The 26924-nt window shown below is 42.4% G+C and overlaps 1 protein-coding gene across 1 annotated transcript in view; it reads left to right on the top strand.

Moving 5' to 3' along the window:
• The window catches only part of LOC139715873 (uncharacterized), a 225044-nt gene that overhangs the window by 32931 nt on the left and 165189 nt on the right, over window positions 1–26924 (top strand). The window contains 27 exon segments of the mRNA XM_071627416.1: window positions 70–287; window positions 1016–1159; window positions 1786–1959; window positions 3300–3466; window positions 7357–7516; window positions 7998–8196; window positions 8642–8874; window positions 9929–10162; window positions 10816–10962; window positions 11273–11698; window positions 12072–12392; window positions 12881–13213; window positions 13692–14009; window positions 14426–14592; window positions 15107–15266; window positions 15843–16041; window positions 16586–16818; window positions 17441–17674; window positions 18105–18251; window positions 18885–19109; window positions 19872–20072; window positions 20577–20894; window positions 21334–21448; window positions 21774–21991; window positions 24705–25022; window positions 25494–25660; window positions 26325–26484. Of these exon segments, the coding sequence (XP_071483517.1) occupies window positions 70–287; window positions 1016–1159; window positions 1786–1959; window positions 3300–3466; window positions 7357–7516; window positions 7998–8196; window positions 8642–8874; window positions 9929–10162; window positions 10816–10962; window positions 11273–11698; window positions 12072–12392; window positions 12881–13213; window positions 13692–14009; window positions 14426–14592; window positions 15107–15266; window positions 15843–16041; window positions 16586–16818; window positions 17441–17674; window positions 18105–18251; window positions 18885–19109; window positions 19872–20072; window positions 20577–20894; window positions 21334–21448; window positions 21774–21991; window positions 24705–25022; window positions 25494–25660; window positions 26325–26484 (5936 nt within the window).

Genomic DNA, 26924 nt, shown 5'->3' with positions numbered 1-26924 from the left:
ATGGGTTAAGGTACTGTAGCAGCCCCTCACCCCCTGTCTTGCCCCTTCCTGACTCCTCTGCTCCGACAGGCGATGTTGTGGACAAGTACGAAGCGCTGCAGGGCCAGATCAACGACCGGGCCAACAACCTGGAGAGCGCCCTCGCTGAGTCCCAGAATCTCCACGACAACCTGGACGAGCTGATGTCGTGGCTGGACAACAAGGAGAAGGACGTCCACATGATGAACAAGGGCACTGTGGTGGTGGTCAAGTCAGCCCCCATGCAGGAACAGATGTCTCAAGGAAAGGTAGGTCACAGTGAAAGAAGACTCTGCTGCAGTTCACCTGTAGGGGGCGCTGTAGTCTTGCATGAACTACATGTACTTGAAATTTAGCTCATTATGGCAACATTTCTTTGTTGGCATTTGATTAGGATAAGAAACACATTGTTCTAAACAAACATTGTGTTTACCAGCAAGAGTGAATTTTTTTTTTTTTTTTTTTTTCATGAAGATTTTGTGAAAGTCTCATCTGGTAGGTAATTCTACACAGGAACCACACATAAAAGGAATACAATGGTTAGAAGAGAGGGGTTGATAGTTATACAAGAATAAAGTTTTGGGGTAAAATTTTGAAAGTTTTATTTGTACCTCAGATGCAATCTGTGGCATCTCCGCTAAGAGACGAGACTGCATTTGTAGGTGTCGATGTACAATGTCCTATAATAAGCAATGTCTTATGCTTGATTTTCTGTAATCATTATTGTATGACTGCATGTATTGTTATCGTTTGTTGATATTATGAAATCCAGTATCCACTTCTAGAGTTCATGTAGGCCCTAAAAATAGCTGCAAACTGCTGAGTTTCTTTCAGAATTATCTGCTTCTAAATTAATGGCATATCGGATTTAACTGGTAATTATAATGAAAAAAGAAGAAGAGGCAATAACATGCGTAAGAAAGATGACTTTAAAAAAAAAAAAAAAAACTTTGTTCATTTCATTATGTGACATGCAACTTTTCTTTTCCCACCATAGGTGATGGAGACTGAGCTGGAGGTCAAGAAACCTGTCTTGGAGCAGATGGTAATGGCAGCAAACACCTTTGTCCAGAACTGTGCCCCTGAGGAAGGGCTCATCATCAAGCAGAAGTTGGATGACCTCCATGCCAGATATGACCAGGTCTGTACCAAGTTTTATTTTACTATTTATGTCTTGAATGACTTTTCGAGTCTTAATGGTATGGACCTTTTAATTCCTTTGCTATCCAGTCCTCCAGGCACACATTGTGGTCCCCTCCCTTTGTATCTGTCTGAATTTGATGAAATGAGGGGGTGGGGTGATGAAATGAAACATTATGTCAAGATCAATAGGATCAGGATGATATTGAGCCCATTTTGCCTTGGACTGTGCTATTTTTCATTGTCACCTTTATATTTGTACACCACTGTAAGCTTACATGTACATGTATAGCGTACAGGGAAATTTAGTACCAAAACCCCTGTGCACACACTAGACAAACCCTAGCTCTTATTCATATGATTGTTTTGCGCAAAAACAAAGAATAGGAATGTACTGAATTTCATCGAACACAATTGCTGCAAATCTGGCATGAAACTTCCAGCTGTTACAAGACTTTCTACTCTGTAGTGCACTGCATACTTGTGTACGTGCGTAGCTCATTTGTACCTCAAACATGCAAAGTGCACATTAGAATAGTCTTATTCTACATGTATCTCTGACAAGTTGCACTTCAGTGGGTAATGCTTTCATCTCTTTATCCATCTCCCCAATGTCCATCCGTGCAGGTCTCTGGAACGTCCAAGGAGCATGGTCAGCAGCTGTCCAGTCTGAAGGACAAGCTCTCCGACTTCGAGCGAGCCCTGGACGAGCTGGAGGACTGGCTCCTGCCCAAGATCTCCCGCGTTGAGTCCAAGGAGTTCATGACGCAGGACCTGCCCAAGATCAGCGAGGAGATCCAGGTGAGGATTAACCCTCTGTGTATCAGGGATGTTGGACAGTGTGTGCAATGCTATGGGGGTTTCTGCACTCGAAGCAAACAAAGAGTGAAAGGTGCATGGTCCCGGTGTTTTAGTCAAATGCGTACGCGGGTGCACGGCCCAGGTTTCCTATAGAGACCTACAGTACGCTATTGACTCCTCTTTAGCGCTTACGTTGTGGCCCACTTCCCTGAGTCCGAAGAAGTCCAATTCACTGTAGTCAGTGGTCGGATCACAGTTCGGCTCATGATTCGGCTGAGGGGGGTGACAGCTTTAGCAAACTTCTTTTGTGATGTCACAATAACAAGCACATATGCACGCACCCTGGCATTGCTACAGACTGCGCGATGCGCAGAGAAGACAACAAAGGCAACGTCACTTAGCAACACCTACGCACTTTACTCTTGATGACAACTCAACTTCGGTAATCTTCGTATCAATGCTAACGGTGATCGGCAGTATCATCAACAGCGCCCTCTACACTACTGGGACTATGCACCTTTAAGCCTTTATGTGCCAGGGATTTTTTTTTTGTAGTAGTGTGTATAAGGCTATTGGGGTTTCTGTGCCAATCAGCACTCTAAGCACACAGATGATTAAACTTCACTGTGCTTTGTTCGCGGATCAGCTTGCACACTAGAGTGCTTTCTGTGGTGGTTGGCCATAGGTGTCCTGAAACTAATCTTTGGGATTACATAATCCCCCTAATCCCTATTGTGTTACCATGGCCTTCCTGTTGGACTGAGGCACCCTGCTACACTGTATGTCTGACTGGGCTTGCTATGTAACTTTACAACCAGGTCAAGATTAGAGGGATTGCCGAATGCTGATGAAAAAGCTTGGCTATTGAAGTTACATTATACATGTACATTGTGCCGAGGCACATTAAGGGTCAAGATGGATGGAACAAAGATGAAGCATGATTTGTTTTTGTGTTTTGTTTTGTTTTGTTTTGTTTTTGATGAGAGGTAACAAAAATAAAACAATACAGGAAGGAATGTTGTCTTTTGAAACTTGTGTAGTGCTTGGTGTAAATTGTTTGCATTTGTAATGTACATTAGGGTGTTTTACCTGGATACAATACTTCATTGCCAAGGTCAGTAAAAAGACTAAGGCAAGGAGATGGGATTGAGATGGATGACATTAAAAGAAGCATGATGGCTTTGATCAAGGATAGACTGAAACTTGAAGAGCTTGACACTCGACATCTTTCTATTGTTATGAGCAAATCTTTGGTGTGATGTTTTGCATTACTACACGTATATACAGTATGCTTGACATGTGGTTCTAATGACATTATTGACTATTCCTTCCCCCCCCAGCAATGCCGACGAGAGGTTGACCAGCACCGGCCGCAGTACAAGGTCATCCACGACCTCGCCGATGAGCTCATGAAGCACCCGAAGGCCACGGACGTGTCGGAGGTCAAGACCATGCTGAAGAACTGCGAGCTGAACTGGGAGACATTGGAGAACGCCCTCACGAAGCGGTAGGTCCAAACTAGAGGACAATGGTACCAACTTTTGGAGGGAGAGAATTGAGAGGGGAAGAGCCAAACTCTATTTTTTTTTTGTCCTTAAGATTAATCTCTTCATCTTCTTTCTTGATCAGAAGTTCTCATGTTTATTCATATAATGTACAATGGGGAAATTGGATAAGTTTTGAGTATTACCAAGCATTACATGAATAAACATGAGAGGGGTGGGACCAGACCTCGTTTTTTCATTGCCAAAATAAATCTTTCATCTTCTGTCTTTATCTGAAGTTCTCATATGCTGTAATGTACAGAGGGAAAACTGAATAAGTTTTGAACCTCACCAGCATTCTCCTTTACCTTTTTCGGTAGTTTTTTTTTTTTTTGTGCAAGAAAAGATGAAATTTCACAGTGAGACCACAAGGTGAGAAATGCAGAAAATATACGTACCTCTTGTGCTGTACCTGAAGTGAAGATGTATAAGTGTTTTTATGCATTAGCTGTAAGAGTGGAGCTGGTGGACCCTTCAGGCTAATCAGAATTTTATGCTCGCTGCTGAATGATATAGCATTCTTGCTAATTTTTTTGCTAATAATTTACAGCAGCAAACATTTTTTTAACAAGGAGATTTACATTCCATTGAAAATTGGTATATTAAGGTCCTTTGTCTTTTCTGATACCAATGCAAAAGAGGCAAAATTGTGATGTGAATCATCCATAAATTCCTTGAACATCAGCCCAGTACTAGTGGGGTCAGGCTTCTACAAGTTTGTAGCGACTCTTAATGACCTTGTGATAGAGTGGGTTGAGGCAAGGACAGATGACTGCCTAGAGACTATAATCCATACAGTACATGCCTTTGATTGTCTTTGGCTTTCCTTGCCCTATTTTTTAATTTTTTCTACTTAACAGTCTTAGTTTGGCCACTGAGCCAACACCTACTATGTGAGTATTGGCATTCAATTTCACCCCAACCTGTACCATCTCCGCCCCAACTCCCCTTAAGTCTCCCCCTCCCCTCCCCTCCCCCTCCCTCTCCTCCTCCTCCTGTACAGTTACCCACCTTTTAGATACACTGTACATGTAGTGGTTGAGTTCATACTCTTGAATGCCTCAGGATGATGTGTGTGATCATTACTCACCCGCAAGTCCTTTTTTATTACTCCTCCTCCTCCTCCTCCTCAAAACATTCTTTTCAGTCTCTTTGGATAGAAAATTGTGGTTCAAGAAAAGTAAAGGGGGGGGGGGGGGAGGGGGATACCCCTATGTTATACTTTAACACTTTGTTCACAAGTGCCCAACCAGTTCTCAGGTCCTCTGTAGTGACTGCATAACTGTCCATCAAGATGTACATATTGTACATGTACAATGTACATTCGACACCAGATACATTTTGTACCCGTTCTCCTCCTAGACTCATTAGCAAGCTATAGATCTGCAACGCTTAAAGGACAAGTTCACCTTCATAGACATGTGGATTGAGTGAATGCAGCAATATTAGTAGAACACATTAGTGAGAGTTTGAGGAAAATCGGACAATCCATTCAAAAGTTATGAATTTTTGAAGTGTCTGCTCAGTCACTGCTGGATGAGAAGACTACTACAGCTGATGATGTCACATGCGTACAACAGTATAAGGAAAATATAAAGGGAATTTCACAAAATGTTACTTTTTTTTAAAAGAGCACATTTCCTTGACTTGTCACTGACGTATGTTAAGGGTAATATTATTCCCCCTGCCTCCTGAAAGAGGGAAATCAAGCATTCTCTTATTATGTGAGAAAAGTGAAAATATGTTGAATTTTCTTTATATTTTCTTTATACATGTACAGTGTATCATTGTACTCATGTGACATCATCAGCTGTAGTAGTCTTCTCATCCAGCAGTGACTGAGCAGAAACTTCAAAAATTCATAACTTTTCAACGGATTGTCCGATTTTCCTCAAACTCTCACTGATGTGTTCTACTAATATTGCTGCATTCACTCAATCCACATGTCCACGAAGGTGAACTTGTCCTTTAAGGTCATGATGTGCCTCCTACAATTTAGGTTAGGCAATGGGAATAGCTGTGTCGGGCATATGCAGGTCAACATTTTTTGTTGTTGGTGTAATACAGTGTACCTGCATCGTTGGATTAGCGTTGCTGATCTAAAGCTCTCTATTGTTCCATCAGTGCTGCCGTCCCCGAGTAGATTAGCCCACAGAGCGTTCAAGATGTGTGATTTCACCTGCATGACTAGAGTAGAGCATTTGGAGACCAATGTTTTCTGTTACTCCACACACAGTTTTGTAAATGCAGAGATGTACTCATCACAATGTCATACATGCATTGTACCGTTATTCTGAGTGGAAGAATTGACTTTGAGCATGGACCATATCATATTCAATCTGATTTTTGTGTACCTGCATTGTACAGTGTACTAGCTCTAGGATATGACATGCAGTTCGTCAATTCCACCGCATGCATACACATGTATCTGTGTGTGTACTGTCATGTTTGAGTACATGTACGAACGTACAAATGTACATTTATGTATGTTTATCTCAAATGTACGTCATCCATGTATACATGCACCTTCACATGCATGTACATGTACATGTATTTACGGATTAGGGCATCAAAATTCTGCTGAGAACTTTCAAGACACGATTGTACACCTTTGTAACTGTTCCTCCTTCTTTGAGTCAAGGAGTAACCCTAAAAGGGCTGGGGGGCCAGATCCCCCCCCCCCCCCCACGGATGTTTAACGAGAAGGCCTCGTCATGAGACTTCTTGACTGCCTCCACTGGATATACAGTAGCATAGCCAAAAAAGCCCAGCCTGATTAGGGTTAATTGGTTCAGTCGATGTGCATCATTCTTTGCCAAGTAGACACATTCTTCACTCAAGCCTCTTGATCAAAACTCTCCCTCAAGGGTTGATTCTAAACTACTGTTCTTTTCTCAGTATCCTACAACTCCTCCCTCCGATATTCAAGGTTATACTGACCAAGTACCACCAGATGTTAAGACAGGATTGTCCCCCCTAAGTTGTGGTATTGAGACTGCTTGAACCCATTGATCAGATGTTTATGTTAATCAGCCATTTCCAATGCACTATGGGTTCAATGAAATGAAGATCTTTTCATGAGTTATGGTCAGTCGTAGAAGGTAACTACATATTGTAGGTTTCTAGATCATATGCTTGGAATAGCACATTTGAAGGAATGCTTAATCAGCAAAGTCTTTGGTGTGTATTCTTGTTTTGTTTCCCCAAAGTTTACAAGAAAACAGCATGTGCCTTTAAACTGCACTTCAAGGGTTTTTCCCTCATGTGATGCATTGCAGTGTATGTCTTGAAGTTTGCTAAAGAAAATTACTGTATAAGCTCATGTAATTGTTTTTGCAGTTTCTGTTGTAAGTTCTATAAAATTACCTTGCACTGTCCATTGTTTTCCAGTGTTTTTTTCCCTTAATTTAAGGAATACATATATATTGTACATTCTAATAATGGAATCCTTAAGAAAGTCATGACATGCACTTTGAAAATACAGTGTATCCATGTACATGTATCAGTACCATTGTGGGTTCCTGAAGTTGTGAAGCATTGTCCTTTTACATGTTTTCATCTGAAGTACATGTGTACTAGACCGTCAGAGAAGATTGTTTCATGATTTGCATCGCAAGATCATAGAAACTGATTAAAATTTGTTCTTGTGCTGTAGAATACAATTGTACACTAAAGTTTTTTTCACTTTTAAGAAGGCAAATGGTTTATTCCTCTCATTCATTACGTTTGTTTCCCACGTAATATTACCCATTTTACACCATCAGTGTACTAAAAGATAATGTGTATATCAAAATTTATAAATCCACGTGACTGGAATTTTGACCAACACAATTCAATGTTTTCTTATCTACAGATCAGAGCAGTTTGACCGTAAGCAGGCGGCGGCCAAGAAGTTCAACGGCTCATACCGAGAGACCATGGGATGGGTGGACAACCAGCTGCGCCGCATAGAACAGATGGGCCCTGTGGCCCGGGACGTCAACAAACTGCGCAACCAGATCAGAGAACTCAAGGTGAAGATTTTAGCACTTTTGTCTTTGTTTATTTATGTATTTTTTATTTCTAGTCTTGCCATTTGATAAATTTCTCCAAGTGCTTTGCCCCTAGATCCTGGGGCAACAATCTCAAGATCATTGGCAGTTCTTTATTTGTGATTATCCCAAACTGTGAGCATCGTCATTAGGAGGTGTACAAAGTATTACTGTAAGAGACATTTGAGCTTTGGAAAACTTGTCTTACAAAGGGAAATTGGTTAGGGGTGCTTGTCCTGTGGCAGAGATGGGCGTGGGAGGGATAGGCATTGTCACATTGGTAGTATTTACACAGGTGAAGCTCAATTGAAGTACATACATGTAAATAATGTTATTCTTCTCACCAAATTACCGTCCTATTTTTGTGTTAAAGGTGATAAGCTTCATGTATCCAAACATTATACATTGCATGTAATACAGTATCTATTTTCCCCCCTCTTTCTCTTTCTTTTCATCCTGTCAGCCTTTCGAAGTGGAGGTGAAGGAGTACAAGCCGAAGATTGACGAGAACTGGAGGTTCGGCACGGTGTACGACCGCCTCATCAGTGAGACGGAAGACTCCATCAACAACCGCCCCCACTACCGGTCCACAGAGATCGACGTCACCAAGCCCATCGACGCCAGACCCCCGACATATGCCACGCCCGAATTTGTGGAAGACAGTAAGAGTTTGTTGTACTTTTTTATGACAGGAGAACAAGACTGAAGAAAGAATTAACCAGTATGAATATGTGGAAACAAATCAACAGACCACTGACAGTTTTGGTACAATAACAAAAACAAAACTATTTAAAAGAAGATATACCGTATATGAGTTTTTGACTGTATATATTTCATAATTGATTGTTCTAGTGATATGAAATCATAAGCTTTATCTCTTATCTTTAGTTAGCGTTCTGTATGCTGCCATATTGTTTCTTGTCTTTACATCAAAACGTTCGGTTGTCTATGTTCTCAGTCACCAAGTTGGTTGATCCATGGCGTCCTATTCCTTTGAGTTATGTCATTCTCTTTGTAATTTGCATTCAGTGACTTGTCTTTGGGATATTAATTGTACTTCTATATCAATACACTGCAAATTCACTTTTCTGTTGCAAATTTTTGCAGAGGACACATTCGTGGACATCGAGATGGCCGAGGTCCAGGACGGCTACAAGAAGGTCAAGTTTGAGGTCTCTGAGCGCCTGGAGGACCTGGAACTCATGCTAGACTTCCTGGAGCGCTGCGGCGGCATCTTTGGGCTCCAGGACTGGGCCAACGAGACGGAGACCAAGCTGCACCAGCTAAAGCCGACCAGCAACAGCGTGGAGGAGCTCGAAAGACAGCTGGAGGAGTTCAGGGTGGGTGTGGCAAGGATGATGGTGTCTTTGGTAGATGTGAAGGGTAAAGAGAGAGGGTATAAAGGTGGGCGGGGCAGGGATGTTGGTAGATGTGAAGGGAAGGGGTAGAGGGTATAAAGGTGGTGGAGCAAGGATGATGGCATCATTTGTACTTGTGAAGGGTAGAGATGGAGAGAGAGAGGGTTGGAGGAGAGATTTAGGGAGCCTTTGGAAGAGGGAATTTCCATCAGGAGGGAAGAGTTCGAGGTGGGTGAGGAAAGGATATTGGCATTGATGATAGATTGGATGAAAGGGTTAGGGTGAGGGTTGGTGGGGGAGGGATTAAGTGAGCCTTTGGAAGAGGGAATGTTTAGAAGGAGGGAAGAGTTCAAAGTGGGTGGGGCAAAGATGTTGGCATCTTTGGTAGATGTGAAGGGGTGAAAGATTGGGTGGATAGGGAAGAAGGATTGGATGGTGGAGGTTAGATTAGGGGAGGATTTGAAAGAGGTAATGTTCACAAGGTGGGAAGTGTTCATAGTGAATGGTCAAAGATGTTGCCATCTTTGGTAGATGTGAAGATGTTAGAGAGAGGGTGGGTGGGGGATTGGATGGTGGAGGTGAGTTTAGGGGAGGATTTCAAAGAGAGAAGGCTCAGAAGGAGGGGTTGAAATCAATGTGCATTTTGAAGGGAGGATTGTAAAGGTGGAAAATTAAGGAAATGTTTGGAAGGGGGAAATACAAATTGTAGATAAGAGAGGAGGAGATAAAGGTAGGGTCAGGGAGCATGATAATAAGGGTGAATGAAAATTACCAGAAGTTGGTAGTGGAAAGGAATGAAAAGTGGGTAGGTGGGAAAAGTCAAAACAGTCTTCATGTACGTGGTATCAAACACGAGTGCAAGACAGTCTTCCAAAATATAAAGTTATCATAAAATGTTGAATAGCTGTATGTGTACTAGGTCCTTATTTTGTATTTGTTGTGCCACCATCTTTATTAGAAGATAAATATTCCTTACTGTGTGACCTAACTGCATGTGTATGTCAACTTCTCTTATGCACTCTATCCGCGACTGCAGCCGATCTGCAAGGACATCGCCGACCACCGCACGCCGGTGTCAGACGTTACCGTCCATGCCGAGCAGTTCCTGAGGAGCACCCAGGACAAGCTGAGCCCCGAGCTGCAGACGGAGCTGACGGGACTCGTGACGGAGCTGCGGGAGACGTATGAGCGTCTGCTCCGGGACAGCCAGCTCTGGCTGAAGGAGGGAGAGGACCGCCTTGCGGCGCTGAAAAAGGACCGCGAAGAAACGGTAAGGGCTGGACACAGTATCAAAGCAACAGATGTTTACTGACTTGCAGATTTGAGTGAGATGCAGGGGTGGATCCAGGGAGGACCGCAACCGGCGCACGCCCCCCCCTTTATTTTTTGTTGAAACAAAAGAAATAAAAAGAAAAAAATGGGGGAGGGGTGCGTGCGCCCCCCTTTAATTTTGTAAATGCGCCCCCTCTTTACGGAATTCCTGGATCCGCCCCTGAGATGTACATTATAATGTGAAGTACTCAACTTCAAATCATGCGGTAGTCTTTAAAACTATTTTCAGAGTAGAAGTTGCATCAGGAGACAGGTTGTAAGTTTTCTTTACACCCCCTGTCTTCCAGAGTTTAGTAGCTCAAATGTAGCAGGAATATAGCCTTTAGCCAAGCCGACTTCACTGTATGGATTGGATTCAGCTTTACTGAAGTTGTCCATCAATCATTTCAAGTTCATCTCATTTACATAGATGTCCATGGAAGAGTTTGTGAATAATTAGGGTGAAGAAAGATACCTTCACACTTGGAGGGAATTCTTCTGCATCTCATTCATAATGTAATTTGAGGCCAACTGCCAAGTAAAAATTATGTAGGAATCTCTTTTTATCTGAAATTGTCTCTACATCATCCCTTGATCATCTCATTTGCATAGATGTCGGTGGATGAGCGCGTGAAGGAACAGATGCGCACCCTTCAGGACCTGCTGGACTGGGTGTCCCAAGCAGAGAGGCACCTAGGCTCCGAGCAGCCACAGGAGGAGACCGTCCAACCACTCCTCCGACAGCAGCAGGACCACCAGGTATAGCATTGTTTCCATAGTTACCCACTGAGATGTGAAGATGGTTCCATGAGGCTTGTGATTACACCTTGTTAGTTTGACAAACAAATTGGATACTAAGATACTCTGTAGTTCACGGAACATGGTATAGTGTTGATATCTTCAAAGTTTAACACTTTGGCCAGTGCAGTTATTAGGATGGAAGAGTACTTACAATGTATTCATATTTCTGTGTAGGAGATGAGTGCAATTGTGCAATTGCCCGTACGTGTAACAAAGCTGTAAAGCAAATAAGTGCTCATTCAATACAATTCATGATAATCTTGCACAGGTGTTGCACGAGAACATCCAGAAGCACCAGCAGCCCATCCTGGAGGCCGCTCAGGACGTCGAGTCCCTCATCAAGCAGTTCCCCAAGCGCATCGACCAGCCAACGCAGAACAACCTCCGAGGCCTCGCCAAAGACCTCAAGTCGCGCTACAACGTGGTCAACTACCAGTCCACCAACCGCGAGACCAAGCTCGGCGCCCAGACGGACGACCTCCAGAAGTTCTCCGACGACCAGGGCGACTTCGAGCAGTGGCTGACGCAGGCCGAAAAGACGCAGGCCGACGTCTTGAAGAACGTGGGCCGTGACTTCGACACGCTGAAGAGACAGAACGCGCAGCAGCGAGCCTTCAATGATGACGTCATCAACCATGTCGCGGAGCTCCGTTTCATCAACGTCACAGGGCAGAAATTCTTGGATTCTGCAAAGGTATAAATGAATGTTTTCCATGTTCTGTGGTGCCATTATGAATCGAAATTTTCTAGATTGTCAAAAATTATCTGGCACCTGCCAGTGCTTCATTTGAAAAAAGTTATCACTTTGCACAATGAGCAATATTCCACCCTGTAAGTTTGTCTTTAAAAAGAAATACAAGGAAAGTGTAGACAGATTTTATCTCTTAAGTGAATGTACAAAAAAGGTGACAACAAGGTGCTTGTAAGAGTTCCTTGGAATATATTTCAGCTCCTTTTTAGTAGGTTTTTTTTGTGGAGAATTTCAAGTCTGTGTTGCAGTTTATGTTTTGCACAGTTAAGCATTGAGAACTTTGTAATGCATTCTGTCAACAATGTGCTTTTCTCAGGGCTATCGCCAAGAGCTGGCAGACTTCCGCAACACGGTGCTCCCCCGCGACTTTGCTCGCACCTTCAGCGAGAACCCGAGCACCAACGTGATCCGGGACAAGCTCGCCGATTACAACCAGCGCTTCGACCGCCTCAAGTTGACCTCCGCCCAGCACCTGGAGCGCCTCCAGGAGTTGGTCGAGAGACATTCGGCGTACGCCAAGAGCAGCGACCGTGTGCTCGACTGGCTGCCTGGAGCCGAGAAGACGGTGGAGACGCTGCTCCGCGAGCCCATCGCTTCGGAACCAGCAAACGTGCAGAAACAGATTGACAAGCTGGAGGCAAGTTTATCGTTTGTTGCTATTATCATTTTGCAAAACATGGAGCAGGTTGTATCTACAAAGTACGATTCGTTTCATGTGTTTCAGTTCAAAATATACAAATGTGTATCTCATGACACGATATCTTAAGATTGATTGAATGCAGCATTTTTTTTAGTAAGAGTGCATTTCAAACTATTATTTACAATTATGTACTTGCAGAATTGAAAATTACACTGTACACATACATCTTGTACATGTGTATCAACACTGTGTGTCCTTGTACACATTTTTGTATGTACAACGTATATATATGGCACTGGGTTAGTCAATAATGTTAGTGAGAGTTCTGTGAAATATATGTGCAAAAGGAATTTTGTCTCAACAAAGAATCTCAGTTAATGGAATACATGTAATAGTTGCATTGAACACATTAACAACATTTATGACGTTATGACTGGAGTTCATGAATATGTGCTGATTATTTACTACATTGCTGCCTTAAACAGACTGTTCGGGACGATGTTGTGCTCCACCTCAAGGATGTGGAGAACGTCAAGGATGCAGCTGAGGAGCTCCTCGAGGTACAGGAAGAGCTGCGGCCGGAAGTGACGCGCAACGTTGACGACATCGTCACCCGCTACGACGCCCTCAACGGCAAGATCGCCGCCCGCCTCAAGGAGCTGCAGGCGGCCCTGGCCAACTGTACCAGTGTCCAGGAGAATATGGACCTCCTCCTGCGCTGGCTGGACGAGGCCGAACGCAACGTCCACCAGATGGAGAAAGGCACGCTGATCACCGTCAAGAGGGAGCCACTCTTGGACAACCTGCAGGAGCAGAAGGTGGGTGTTTGGCTGATGCGATCTTTGATGTCACAAAATTATTAGGTGTACGTGTATAATGCCATCACAAGGTTCTTTGCGGTAACGTCCATGGTTACTAAGTATCTTGAAGCCAGCCATCCATCATCTAGCTGACAGCCACATAAAGTGAATCTTGAGGGGTTTTCATTTTTGTGTGTGTGTGTTTATGCGTGTATTTTGGGGTGTAGCAAAATGAGTCTGGAACCTTTGCATAATGTTGTAATAGCTTCCATTGTTGTAAAACTGCTAGTGATTTAAAATCGCATGTGAAATTTTCAAAATGTATCCCTTATTTCGAAATACACATTGTACATTGTACAGTATGATGCATAATGGGATCATCCAGAATTTCTAAGAACTTTTATGTTTTGTGAACTGGTCTAATGTAACACGTAGACATGTTGTTCTGGCACTCACCTTCATGTTTGGTTGTTATTTCACTGCCCGATTAAACCAGATGATCATGTCGGACATCGTGAACCACCAGCCGGCTGTGGACACGGTCAACACAATGGCCGTGCCGCTGATCCGGTCCAGCGAGCCCAAGGAGGCCAAGCAGCTCCAGACCAAACTGGACAGCATCAACGACCGCTTCCAGAAGGTGGCCATCCGCACCGACGAACACGGCGGCCACCTGGAGGCGCTCTCTGCGAAGCTGAACGACTTTGAGGAAGAGGTCGAGAACCTGGAGGACTGGCTCCTGCCTGTCGTCGAGGAGACGGAGTCCAAGCAGATCGCACAGCGCCCTCTGCCTGAATTTTTGAGCAGGCTGCAGGTGCGTGATGAACTCTCATTCATCTTCCCACATCCAACAACAAACTTTAGCGCAGTCGAGTTGCCAATTTCACAGAGAGTTCACCATATTTTTCCCCTTGAAATATGACCAAAAGTTCATACTCATTTTCTAATCTAATGGCAGGACATCACTGATCAGAATACACGTACGTTTAACCTCTTGAGAAACTGCAATGATGCCTACACACAAACATACATGTATGTATGTACAGTATACATGTACATACATTGCACATCACCCACAGTACAAGCATACATATCGTACATGTACACACATGCTCATATCTTGTATAAATACACCATACACTGTAAGTACTAGTACCTTGTACATGTACATCCTATTACTGATGGGAACAAAAAAATGAACGAACAAACCCTGTCTCTATCCCATCTCAGGCTGTCCGCCAAGAGACCGATGCACACAAGCCTCCCCTGAGAAAGGTTCACCAGCTCGGAGACGAGCTGATCAAGGACACGAAGGCGAGGGACACGTCGTACGTCACCTCCATCCTCAGCAACGTCGACTCCAACTGGAAGGCGGGAGAGAAAGCACAGAACACCAGGTAAGTGTCATTAACTAGACTCCTCCTCCTTGCTGTTTCCTCACATCTTATCGTAAGAGTTGATGTTGACTACTGCTCGCACAAATGATTTATTGTTGTCTGCATGGCAAGCAATAATGCTGTACACCATACTATCGTTGTAGTTCAGTGATGGACCATAGATAAAGTTGCTCTGAAATGCACTTTGCCAGATTGCTATTGATGGTCATTTTGTATTGATTTCAAGTAGGCTGTATGTCCTCCGTTAGACTAACTTTCTATGGTTTAAAAATGTGTATCATCAGATATCATTTAATCTAGCTCCAAATTTTCACCAAAAGATTATGTGAGTTGATAAAAAAAATACTTGTGTCTTGAAATTTCTGATATTCTGAAAAATATTTCATGGGCAAGAGAATAAGAAAATGATGGCATGGTAAAGTGCAATTGACAGACTGCAGAAACCAGTCTCCTGTCACTCCCATTCCTCCTTTCCCTCATTCCTTCCTCCTTTCTCTTCATTCCGTCTCTCCAGGAACAAGCAGCTGGAGGACATGCAGACGGCCACCACGAAGTACCAGACCCACCGCAAGGACGTCCTCTACTGGCTGGAGAACACGGAGCGTCGACTGGACCAGGTGGAACCGCAGGCCATGGACGCCAACACCATCCAAATCCTCCTCAAGGAGCTGCGGGTGAGACAGGGGCACCAAGGCCTCCTTGATCTGAGGCTCCCTTGATCCCTTCTTACAAAGTTCCCTCGTTTGAATCTTTCAGTTCCTGTGTTTTTCCCTCTTTTAGTCTTTGTATATTTTATATTGTATACATGTTTTGGCTTTATTAGTGAAAAATTGAGCAAAGAAAATTGGATTTCATCGGGATTCAGATCTTTTGGCTTCACAGATTTCCCATTACATGGATTTTATTGTAATCTCTGTTTTTTTTTAATTCTCAAAATTCTCAATGAACCTACTTCTTTTCTTGTGTGGATATTATAATGAACCCATCTTTATGTTTGGAAATTATTGTAATCTTAGTCTGAAGCCCATGTCTGGAGATGTCCGTCCTGTAATGCGCACATTTCTAGTTTCTTTTTTGGAAGACTCAAATTATCAATTACGTTCAGAATGAAAAGCAGCAGAAAGTATTTAGTGGATTTTCTGTCTTGTGTTACCTTCAATTATTTGGCCACGTGCACTTTTTATAAGGTGCTATGAGATATGTTTTGTAATCATATCATTTGACAATTCAATTTTGATCCGTCATTGCAGCCCTTGCAGAAGGAGATCACCGACTACAAGCCCAGGATCGACACCAACGCCAAGAATGGCCAGACGCTGGACACAGTGACCAGAGACACCGTCCAGCCGCTGCAGAGTGTGCCCCACTACCGCTCCACCGAGCTGGGCAACATCGGTCAGCAGGAGCAGGCTCAGAAGGGCAAGTTTGAGGAGCCCGTCGAGTTCATCGGTGAGTCTCGAGATTGACACCAAAAGCTTTTCTTTACCCTTAACATGCACATTCATGTAGCAGTAACTTGCCAAAGGGATTTGATTGACATTCGATTAAATCTGCTCAAAGCAATGTAAGTTTCATTGCAATGTACAAATGTAAGTTCATTAGCCAAATCATATGAAACAATGTGACAGATCGACATGAGGATGATGGTACAATTGTAATTCGATCAGAATTCAGAAGATGACATTATCTCTAATACATTGTAGTTGACATTCAGTCTCAGACCATATTTGCCAACTAGTATACCAAACACGGTAAGAGTTAACTCATGAGGGGTCAGGCTTGTCTTTGAAGAGCATGTGTGTCATATCTTTGTCAAACTGTTTTCAGCAAGTTGAAATTATTTATAATGTATTAGTGACAAAAATGTTTGGTGATGAAGGATTGTATATGGGTACCGTGCCTTCGCTCAGATGTGCAATAGTAAATGGTCTGGTGCGTGCAAAAGAGGCACGCAATTACCCCCTCTCCATTTCCTTCTCTCTCTCTCTTGCAGGTGAAACTCCAGTCCAGCGTGAGGTCTACGATGTCAACAGTCGCTATGACGACCTCAAGCGCCGCATCGCTGCCACTCTGGAGGACATCGCCCTGTCGGAGGAGTGGGTGAACAACGTCAACAAGGTCAACACCGACCAGGAATGGGTCACCGCCTCCGACACGAAGATGGAGAGGGCGCGGCCGATGAGCAACGACATCCCGACCTTGACCAAGGAGATTGAGAACTTCAGAGTAAGTTCTCTTGACTCGTCTGTGGTTTGTAGAGTAAACCTTTGTAGAGTAAGCCTGCAGTGTTTGCCAAAGGATTTTATGATATTCATACAAGTATGTACTGTATGATAGTAAGAATGATGATGAGGATGATAGTGGTGATGATGACAGTGATACTGATGATGATAATGATGGCTTTCTGTAATGTACATTGTACCTTCCATGCATTCAAAAGATTTTATGATATTTGTATAATACAGATTATGATGATGAAGATACGATAACGATAATGACAATAATGATAATGTAATGATGGTAATTTTGATTACAAAGATGATGGTGATGATGATATCGATATGATGAAGATAGGATAATGATGATTACAATAACGATGTGATGATTGCGATGATAACAATCGTGATAATATGATGATGGTGCAGATGACGGCAACATTGATAGTAGTCGGATTGTAATCATAATCACAGTGACTGGCTATTTATGACATGCCATTACCTTTCTATTTGAATGGACAATCATCGTATAATTCGTGAGAGAATGGGACAGTGATGATGATGATGGGAATGCAATATTGAATAATTGAGTACTGAACTCTTCCACCACCCCCTCTCTTTTCCCCTCACAGGGTATCCACAGCGACATCCGCGGCCGGCAGCCCAACATCTCGGACACGACGAACGGGTCTGAGCTCTTCCTGCGCAAGAACCGCGACCGGCTCTCCCCGCGGCAGAACGAGGACCTCTCGACCAAGGCCTCCAACCTCCGCACCCACTACGACGACGTCTACAACCGCTCGGACGACTGGCTGAAGGAGGCCATCGACAGACTTAGGATGCTGCAGATTGACGAGGAGCAGAAGGTGAGGAGAGCATTAACCTACTGCATGCTAAGTCACTGTTACTGGCCCCGTGTTAATCACTGGGAATTTGAAAATTGAGGAATCTATGGATTCAATTTTACATTCACTGTGTCAGATCATTTTGCATTAAGCTTTTATGTTGCTTGATATTTTTGTGTTGTTATTTTGTATTTTAGGCTGTGTTTGTCATTTAATCACGAGCAGATCATGGGCAGTTTGTAAGCCATATTTGAAAAAAAAAATGGTGGATTTTTCTTCTTTTATTTGAAAGAAATAATTACTTTTAGGTTCATCTTCAACATAAGGAGTGTGGTATTAGCATGGAAGGTAGTGAGTTAAAGAGCTGTGTTGTGTTAGGCTTTTCCATCCATTTTCCTCAGTTCATGTGACAAACATTTCTGTCATTCAAACTGTGATTGTTTTGTTCCAGATCCGCCTGGAGACTGAGCTCCGTGAGAAGGGCACCAAGCTCCAGGACCTCCTGGACTGGCTGGCCAAGGCGGAGCAGGCCCTTGCTGCAGAACAACCCCTCAATGAGAAGAGCCCTCAGGTCAAGCAGCAGTACACCAATCACAAGGTACGGGACTGATAGGCCACAAAATAACATGTATTGTGGGAAAAGAAAATTCTCAGTTACCATCAGGAAATCAGACATACACATGTATATTGTTCATACCCATGTGTATTTTTCCATGGTCAGGGTTTACAGACCTTCAATAGTATCAAATGGTAGCAATGCATGGCAATCTTGTGGTAGGTTACATACATTGTATGTGTACATGTACACCATGTATATACAACAGTAGATACAGTACCTTTTTGTTGTTATACATCCTACTATTAACATGTTAAAGGCTGGAGGTACTTTAGGTCACATACAGCTGCACATCAATATACACACGTTGTAGAATTTCCTAGCAAACATGAGATAATGCAAAGATTGTTTGAAATACGATTAGCCTCTTCACTCACAAGGCATACACACGTACAATGTATGCCTGGAAAGTGTATTAAAGTGTTTGAAAGATTAATTTGTCTGCAGAAGGAAATACATATGACAGGGTCACCAATAGCAAATGAAAAAACATGAAATTTATGAAAGTGACTGATTTCATCAGATGTGGTACATGTACAAGTGTACCTGTATGAATACATGTAGTTAGTTTGAGAGGAGATGGGTTAATTTGCCTGCATGTGTCATTTGATGCAGCCGCTGCATGAGGACATCCAGGCCCACCAGCAGCCGATCCTACAGTGTGTGGAGGACATCGAGCAACTCCTCAAGACCCTGGGAGACAGGGTTGGACCCGCTGAGACCAAACGCCTGCGGGACGGGCAGTCCGAGCTGCGAGGGCGCTATGATGCCGTGCTGACGCAGTCATCAGACCGCCAGAAGACGCTCACACAGGCCATCGAGGACTTACAGAAGCTCGAGGTAAGTGAAGTGAACCAATACATTATGTGTATTTCAGCTGCACATGGTGCGGCAAAAGTGTCAAAAACAATATAATACTGTATCTATAGAAAATTTGTTCTACATGTAAGTACCTCTTAAAACTGACAAAAATTGTAATACAAGATGCCGATTATAATCACACTGACATTTACTGGGATAAGTGCAGAGGGTCTTAATGACAAAGAGGTAATATTTTGCGTTTTGTCCCAATGTGATGAGATCGAGGCATACTAACAAAAGCAGCTGACAATTTTCTTGTTGGAATGGAGGCGTGAAATGCCCCCAGGACCACACATGAAACAGAATTAATATTTCAAATCATCACTTTCATATATGATTCAATATTGCTTCGTTCCTCATTTTGATATGCAAGTTCTGTATGACTGACGTGTCAATCAATTGTCATATTCTATCAATAACACTAATATGCAAATTGACCTTGCCTATTTCGTTTGAAAAGCAAATCAATAATTGGTTGTATCGTTCAAGTATTTTGTATTTTGCATGGTTTGACTCCCCATGAATAAAGAAATATGAAATTTTACATTGTACATAATGATTGGACGGATCCATAGTCATATGTCAAATAGTTGAAAGCAGCAATATTTGCTTTATGTGAAATTCATTTATGTTGTGCCTTTTGCCAATAGAGCCAGAAAGTCGATAGTTATACGTAAGTCAGATTCTGTTAATGCAGAAGTAATGTGCAATGTTTCCGTCTCCCTTTTTTTCTCCCCCCAGGTTGACTTCACAGAGTTCCAGGACTGGCTCCAGGGTGCTGAGCGCAAGATGGACACGACGGAACGGAACGTGGCCATCGAGCTGCAGCCGCTCAAGCAGCAGCAGACCGACCACATGGAGTTTGGAGAGGACGTCAACGACCAGAAGGGCGACTTGAAGTTCCTCAACAAGGCCGGCCAGACGTACATCGACCTTGCCAAGGTGAGGTTCTTTAAGGGTTTGAGTAATAATTCAGAGGGGCTTTTTTTAACCTGCCAGGAATGTAATGAGTGTGGTACGGTGTGTACCTTTTCAAAGGAGTGTCATTTTTTGCCAGAATCATTTTGGTTTTCTACTGACAACATTACTAAAAAAACTGATGAACAGATTAAGAGGAAGTTTTCAAGAAGGTTCATTTTTGTGAAAGGAACACATGATTATTTGTTGATGGTGATTCAGATCATGATTAGAATCCAGAATTTTTCTTTTTTTTTAAATTATGCACGATTCTATGGATTTGCGGAGCTGTATAGGCAAAAGTTGGCACTCTTTAAATCTTTCTAGTGTTTTGAAACCATTGTTTGGTGCTTGTTTGAATAATAATATCATGCACAATTGTACATGTACAGTATACATTTAAAAATATAGTGCCTGACATATAAAAAAAATTAATATCTTTTGAAACGTTAAAGAAATGACCCTTCCCCTTTTATCTCCTGGTGACAGGCCTACCGCCAGAAACTTGCCGAGTTCCGCAGCAGTCTCCCACGGCAGCAGAGCCGTGCCTTCCAGGAGGCGCCCGAGACGCACCTCCTCGCCGGGCAGCTGCGAGACGTCAACGACCGCTTCGACAAGCTCAAGGGACGCTATGGCAAGCATCTGCGACTCCTCAATGAGCTGGTCGCCAAGCACCAGACCTACACCGACAGCGTGAATGGCGTCTCCACGTGGCTTGGGAATGCGGAGACTTCGCTCGACAAGATGAAGAGTGAACCAATTGGTGCTACCAAAGAAACCATCTTGAGGCAGATAGAGAGAGCAGAGGTCAGTGCACTTGTCATATCCGTTTTTGTGCCCCTGCAATGCAGTGTCCAATGGGGCATTATTCTTTTGGTACAATCTCTGTCGATCATCTTGCTACATAAACTTGTGAAGAAAAGCTCATTTCTGCACCTGAAAATGAGTGAAAGGTTGGATACCTACAAGTGTCATACTGTTGATGCTCAATGCAGCAAACGAAAATATAATTCATGCAAATTTACCAGCTCATACTTCATGTCGCATTCCACTTCATTTTACCCAAACTGATGCTGATGGAACTCTGGAAGTTGAATTGATTCAAACAATAGATTATGCACTACTGCAGTACAGTACATCCTGTATGTAATACTCTGTGAGTGCTCTTTTTTACCCTCCTTAGGGGACTGGAAAATGTACATGTTGTGTACAGTAGTGTTTGATAATTTTAACCATCTTTTCTCAGACTTTCCACCAAGATGTCATCGCCCACGCCAGCGATGTCGAGAATGTCAAGACCAACGGAGAGGACCTCATCGGCACACAGCCAGCCGTCAAACCCAACGTACAGAGGACCACCGGTATGTGATATGGCACCATGCACCTCTTTCTCTGTGTATTTTTTTTCTCTTTTGTTCACACTACTACAGTATACTTAGAGTAGTGGCAGAACATATTGAATTCACAGGACATTGACCTTTAGAAATACCTGTTAACATTTGTTAAGTTTTGTTAGTCTCGGATATGTTGGTTGTATATGTATAAACTAATATGTGTATTCATTGCAAAAATGTTACGTAAGATACAGTTGTAGTTACATGCAGGAGTTCATGTTAGATTGAATTAATGCTCCTTGGGGCATGTAATTTTTCTAACCTCGACCTCTGCCATTTATTAATCATTCAGGTGACATCGTCAAGCGATACCAGGCCCTTGAGATGGGAGTCAATGACCTCCTGGAGAAGCTACGGGTGGCCCTGGCCAACACGCAGGGCGTGACGGAGAACCTGGACATGCTCCTCAAGTGGCTGGATGAAGCGGAGAAGGAGCAGCACCGCCTTGAGAAGGGTACAGTGACTCCGGCCAGGAGGGAACCCATCCTGGAGCAGGTGGAGAACAACAAAGTAAGCAAAAAGAGGAGGAGGAGGAGGAGTAGTAGGAGGAGAAGCAGGATAGGGAAAGTTATGAGGAGGTGAGAAGGAGGAGGAAGAGGAAGAAGAACAGGACTAGGACAAGGAGGAGGAGAATGAGGATGATGAAGAGTACTGTAGGAGTAGTAGTAGTAGGAGGAGGAGGAGGTGGAGGAGGAGGAGGTGGAGGAGGAAGAGGAGGAGTGGGAGGAGGAGGGGGAGGGGATGGGAACATGGGATGAAGGCCAGTTTCCATGGCAACAAGATGATGTAGGAGTAGATGAAATGGGGCAGATTAGATTGTGGATGTCATGAGGAGATTGGAATACAGGTTGTATGTTTAGGAAGTGTAAAAGGGCATGATGATGTTTCACTAGCGAGGCGAGGTTAATTCATGGGAGGCAGAAAGAGGAAGGCTTGCTTCCATGATGATAAACTTCTGGATCTCTAGAAATTAATGATGGTATTGCTGTCTTTGACCTTTGCAATGAGGACCTGTGTGTAAGAATGAATGCATAAAAACCACATATTGATATTATGACACTCTTTTAAAGGTAGGTTCATGAAAGGGGACAGAATAGAAGTGCTCTACATGCATTTTCCTTCAGCACTGTTCCCCTAGTGGCTGGAGAGAAAAGATGCTTAGGAGAAATGACAATGAGGCATGTTAGAAGTGATTACAACTGTAAACATGTCATAATTACTTACTGCTTTGCTGTATTTTTGACACCATATGATACCCCATCAGCTTAAACAAGGCCAGAAAGTAAGTTTGCACAAACGTTAGGAATTTTGTGTCTCAGTGTGTTACAAGCCCATCCATTCATTTTGCATTTTGTTTCATGTTTAAAGTTTCAAAGATGTTTCATATGTTGCTGTCACTGCTGATGTTCATGTGTTTGTCTGCAATTTTGTACATCAAGTTTTCTTCATTGTGGCTTGATTGTTGAATATTTCACACATCAAGCCTGCATTTCAGCAGAATAGTCAGTGTTTCAATGATACAGTAGAAGGCTGCATGATGGTCATGATGTTTGCCTTTGAAGTTGATAATATTTTTATGTTTGCATCAAGAGTTGATATCAAGGAAAACCAACACAGAAAATTACAGATTAGTTTACCAAAAGCCATGTTTTGTCTTTTGGTATTTTTTGAAAGTTTTGCTGTTGTTTTTTCTCATTCAACTTTAATAGATTACTTATTTTTATTTATTCTTTTTTAAAGAAGTAATTGACATGTCTGTGTAGGTGAATAAATAGAAGCTTGTCATGTATATGTAGTGTTCCAATACTCCTAACTCATTTACTACCAGTCTTAGATTCTCATAAACTTCAGACAGGACTAGTAAGGTTTCTGCAGGCAACAGGTTAATGCGTTAATAGTATAGATACAGTGTTGCTGTTTTTAGCCTATGCATACAGTATAGATAATATGGTTCTGGCATGCATGCATCATACATGTACTTTTAACCTATTATCCATTAAATTTTAAAATCTTCATAGACATTTTAGTTGCGTGTACAATTGTAGGTTAATGTAGGAAGACATGGAAATTGTGTACTATGGTACATGTACCCAAGTGTACAACCTGTATTTGACGGTGTAAAAATAAGTAACATGCATTGTTAATATAATGCCTGTATTTTGGCATCAATACACTGTATATTGTATGTTGCATACACATGTAAAAACTAAATCTGTTAAACCGTTCGTCTTTTTGAGAGCAAAAGGCTTGGCATTGCTCATGATAAAGTTATGTTGCATTCAAATCGTGGATGTACATTTGATCTACCTATCAAGTGGCATATGATGTTTAATGCACTATTTTGATATATATATATTTTTTTTCTTTTTTTTTTTAATGTTTGGAGCAGCACGTAGTGCTTGATGTACTGTATGCTTTAAAATAGTTTGCTTATTGTATAATTATCATGTATAAATCCATTGTTTGAACTTCAGAACTATCCTTGTTTTACCTGGAAACTTTTACTCAGGTGCCAAAAAGAATAAGCCACACCCCAAAACTACATTATGTAACTCAGTTATTATCTGTGTGACACATCAATTTTTTTCCCCTTTGTTTCTAGTTTTTACTAATTTCTTTTTTTCCTGAATTCAGTTTAAATCATATTCAAGAACTTTCAGGTTTAATGTCTCTGTGCTGTAACAGACACAGCTTTAGTTGGAAGCCACTGCATGATTGCATTATGAACACTCGGTGTGTGATCTTCAGTGTACAACAGTTTTGAAGGTTTTAAAGCTATTTATAAGTGCTTTGCTCTGTAATCTGAATTTGTGCGTTTCATCATTTGTTTTCTGTGTACTTTCAGTTTCTGTACTTACTGTTGCTTTGTTGCGACTTTTGCCTTGTGATACCTTTGCATCTAATGTAATTGTATCACATTTTGTTTGGGAAGTTACAGCAGAACAAATCAACAAAATGAGTCAGTTGTCTAAATGTTCATGTTTTTTTGTCAAAAAAAAAATATGTTCACAATGGTGTACAATGTACATGTATGTTTTGTTTATTCCTTATTTGCTGGTCTTTACAAAGGTATGGAATGTGATATCACATATTGCACTTACTGATACAACGTACATCTGAATGACGGTAGCAAGCAACAACATACATTGTAAGCTGATGATTTTCAGGATTTGGAATGAGGTCACGTTTTGTCATTCTTCAACTTACTTCCTTTCATTTCAAGGTTCTCGAGGACGACATCGCCAACCACCGCACGGCGGTCGAGTCCGTCAACGTCGCCGCCAAGCAGCTCATGGCGACTGTCCCGGCCAGCGAGGCCAAGCTGGTGCAGGACAAGCTGAACTCGGTCAACGATCGCTACGGCAACGTCTCGTCTGCCGCCCGCGACCATGGTGAGGGCCTCCTCGCCCTCAGCAGGAAGCTGTCCGACTTTGAGAAGGAGGTGGACGACTTCGAGGACTGGCTCCTCCCTGATCTGGAGACTCTGGAGTCTGAAGGGTTAATGAAGCAGGAGCTGGCCAACACAGCTAACACTCTCAAGGTAAGGAAATTCTGTATTATAAAGCTCTGAAATGTTTCCACATTTGCACTGTATATCTACACATGATGATTGTATCTTACTCTTCTTGTTGCTTCAGAAGTTTTACAGGTGCGCACGGATGCTCCTGTTTCAATTAGAAAGCAAAAAAGAAAAAAAAATCTGTGCTCTACAGTAGTTGTCATATCAATGAACATCAAGAAATATTCCTATAAAGTTCAAGAAGGTGTAGTTTATGTGTGATGTTGTTTTATTGGTTTTTGACTACACTCAAAGACTAACTCGTGTAGTGTACCATTGCGCTGAAATGTCTTTGAATTCCTTAAAGAATTCTCTCAATGTTATAGCAACTTTAATTTTACTTTGATGTTGAGAGTGCTGTTAACATCATCCAGATACTATCCTCATTTGCCTTACTCCTGAAATCATCTTGATGCTTTTGCAAAGTCATCATCTGCTCCCTTCTCCTTCCAGGACATTGGCCGTCGCCATGACGCCCACAAGGCCCAGTACGACCGCATCCACAAGCTGGCGGAGGCCCTCCTCTCGGACGCCAAGGCCAATGACACGTCCTACGTCACGGCCGTCGTCAACAGTGTGGACAAGAACTACCTGGACTTCGAGGAAGCTCTCAAGAAGAGGTACTGAGAGCTGTAGAAAATTTTGATCACCGCTTGTGCTGAAATGCCTCCAGAATCTATCAATCTGTCACTAGCAGTCCCTATTTAGATGATGTTATGCTGTACTCGGCAGTGTTGGGTCTCCAGTCCAGAAAAAAAAAAAGTAGAGAGATCCTCAAACGTCAGTTATCATCTCAAAGGATTATAGGGCTACACATACATTGTAGGATTGTTCATTATTTATTACAGTGTACAAGTGTAGGTGATTAGTTTCCAATACTGGGTTAGAAATATTTGCTCTAGGCCATGGCATGAAAAGGTTTCCAAATTATGGCAAGTGGCAATGATTGCAGTTGCCATAGTAGGAAGTGTATTCTTCACCTGATTGTTTTTTTCCGTACGTCTTCGAAGGAATTGCAATCACATAATTTAAATGTTGCAATTGTATTTACTTGTCTTGCTAAAATTGTAGTTGGAGTGCCAGCTCCAAATGTAGTAAGATGTGATTTAATGACAAAAAAAAAATGAGCGAGTGTGAGCAGATCGATAGACCTTTTAACCCCCCAAAAAGAAAAAAAATGGTCAATATAAATTGCTACTCATCTGAATCATACACATTGAACTTAAGTTTTAGATCACAGTCAAAACATTAAGTGTCTCCTTCTGTCCGCATCGTTAACCATAGGAACAAGGACCTTGAGCGCAAGCGTGATGCAGAGAAGAAGTACGGCGACCGCCACCGTGACACCACCCAGTGGCTGAGTGGCATGGAAAGAAAGATTGGCCAGCTGCCGGTCAGCGGCAAGGACCTGCCCACTGTCCAGAAACAACTGCAGGAAGTCAAGGTATGCAATGGAACAGTTTTCATAAACAGGAGTACAGATAGAAAGGTGTAAGAAAAAAAAATCATCAGATCAAGGACAATCTTGACTTACACTGTATATATTGCAGTACATGAAAATCCACGAGAAATATGATGAAGACCTGTTCGATACTCTACAATGCATGTTTACATGCTTTTGCTATTGTTGGTAAGTCTAAAAATTTATGTAAATTCTTATAGGTTTTGGTACCCTCATTGTTTGCAGGTGACATGCTGTCAAGAAATCATTCGATACATTAAGTGCCCACATACAAGCCTCATCAACTGAGGATCACTCATACAGAGAAGGAAAAAAGTCAAGGAGCTGAATGAAATTAACTGTCCATACTGCCTTTGATGTTGGACACGCAAAAAAGAAAAATTGCTTCAATTTGTATATGTATTAATGCAACACAAAAGTCA

Source organism: Diadema antillarum, unplaced genomic scaffold (assembly GCF_040938485.1).
Source record: "Diadema antillarum isolate AM-2024a unplaced genomic scaffold, OU_Dant_1.0 scf00000006, whole genome shotgun sequence".
NCBI lineage: Eukaryota > Metazoa > Echinodermata > Echinoidea > Diadematoida > Diadematidae > Diadema > Diadema antillarum.
The sequence above is the reverse complement of the archived record's forward strand: the minus strand, read 5'-3'. Positions and strand labels throughout refer to the sequence as shown.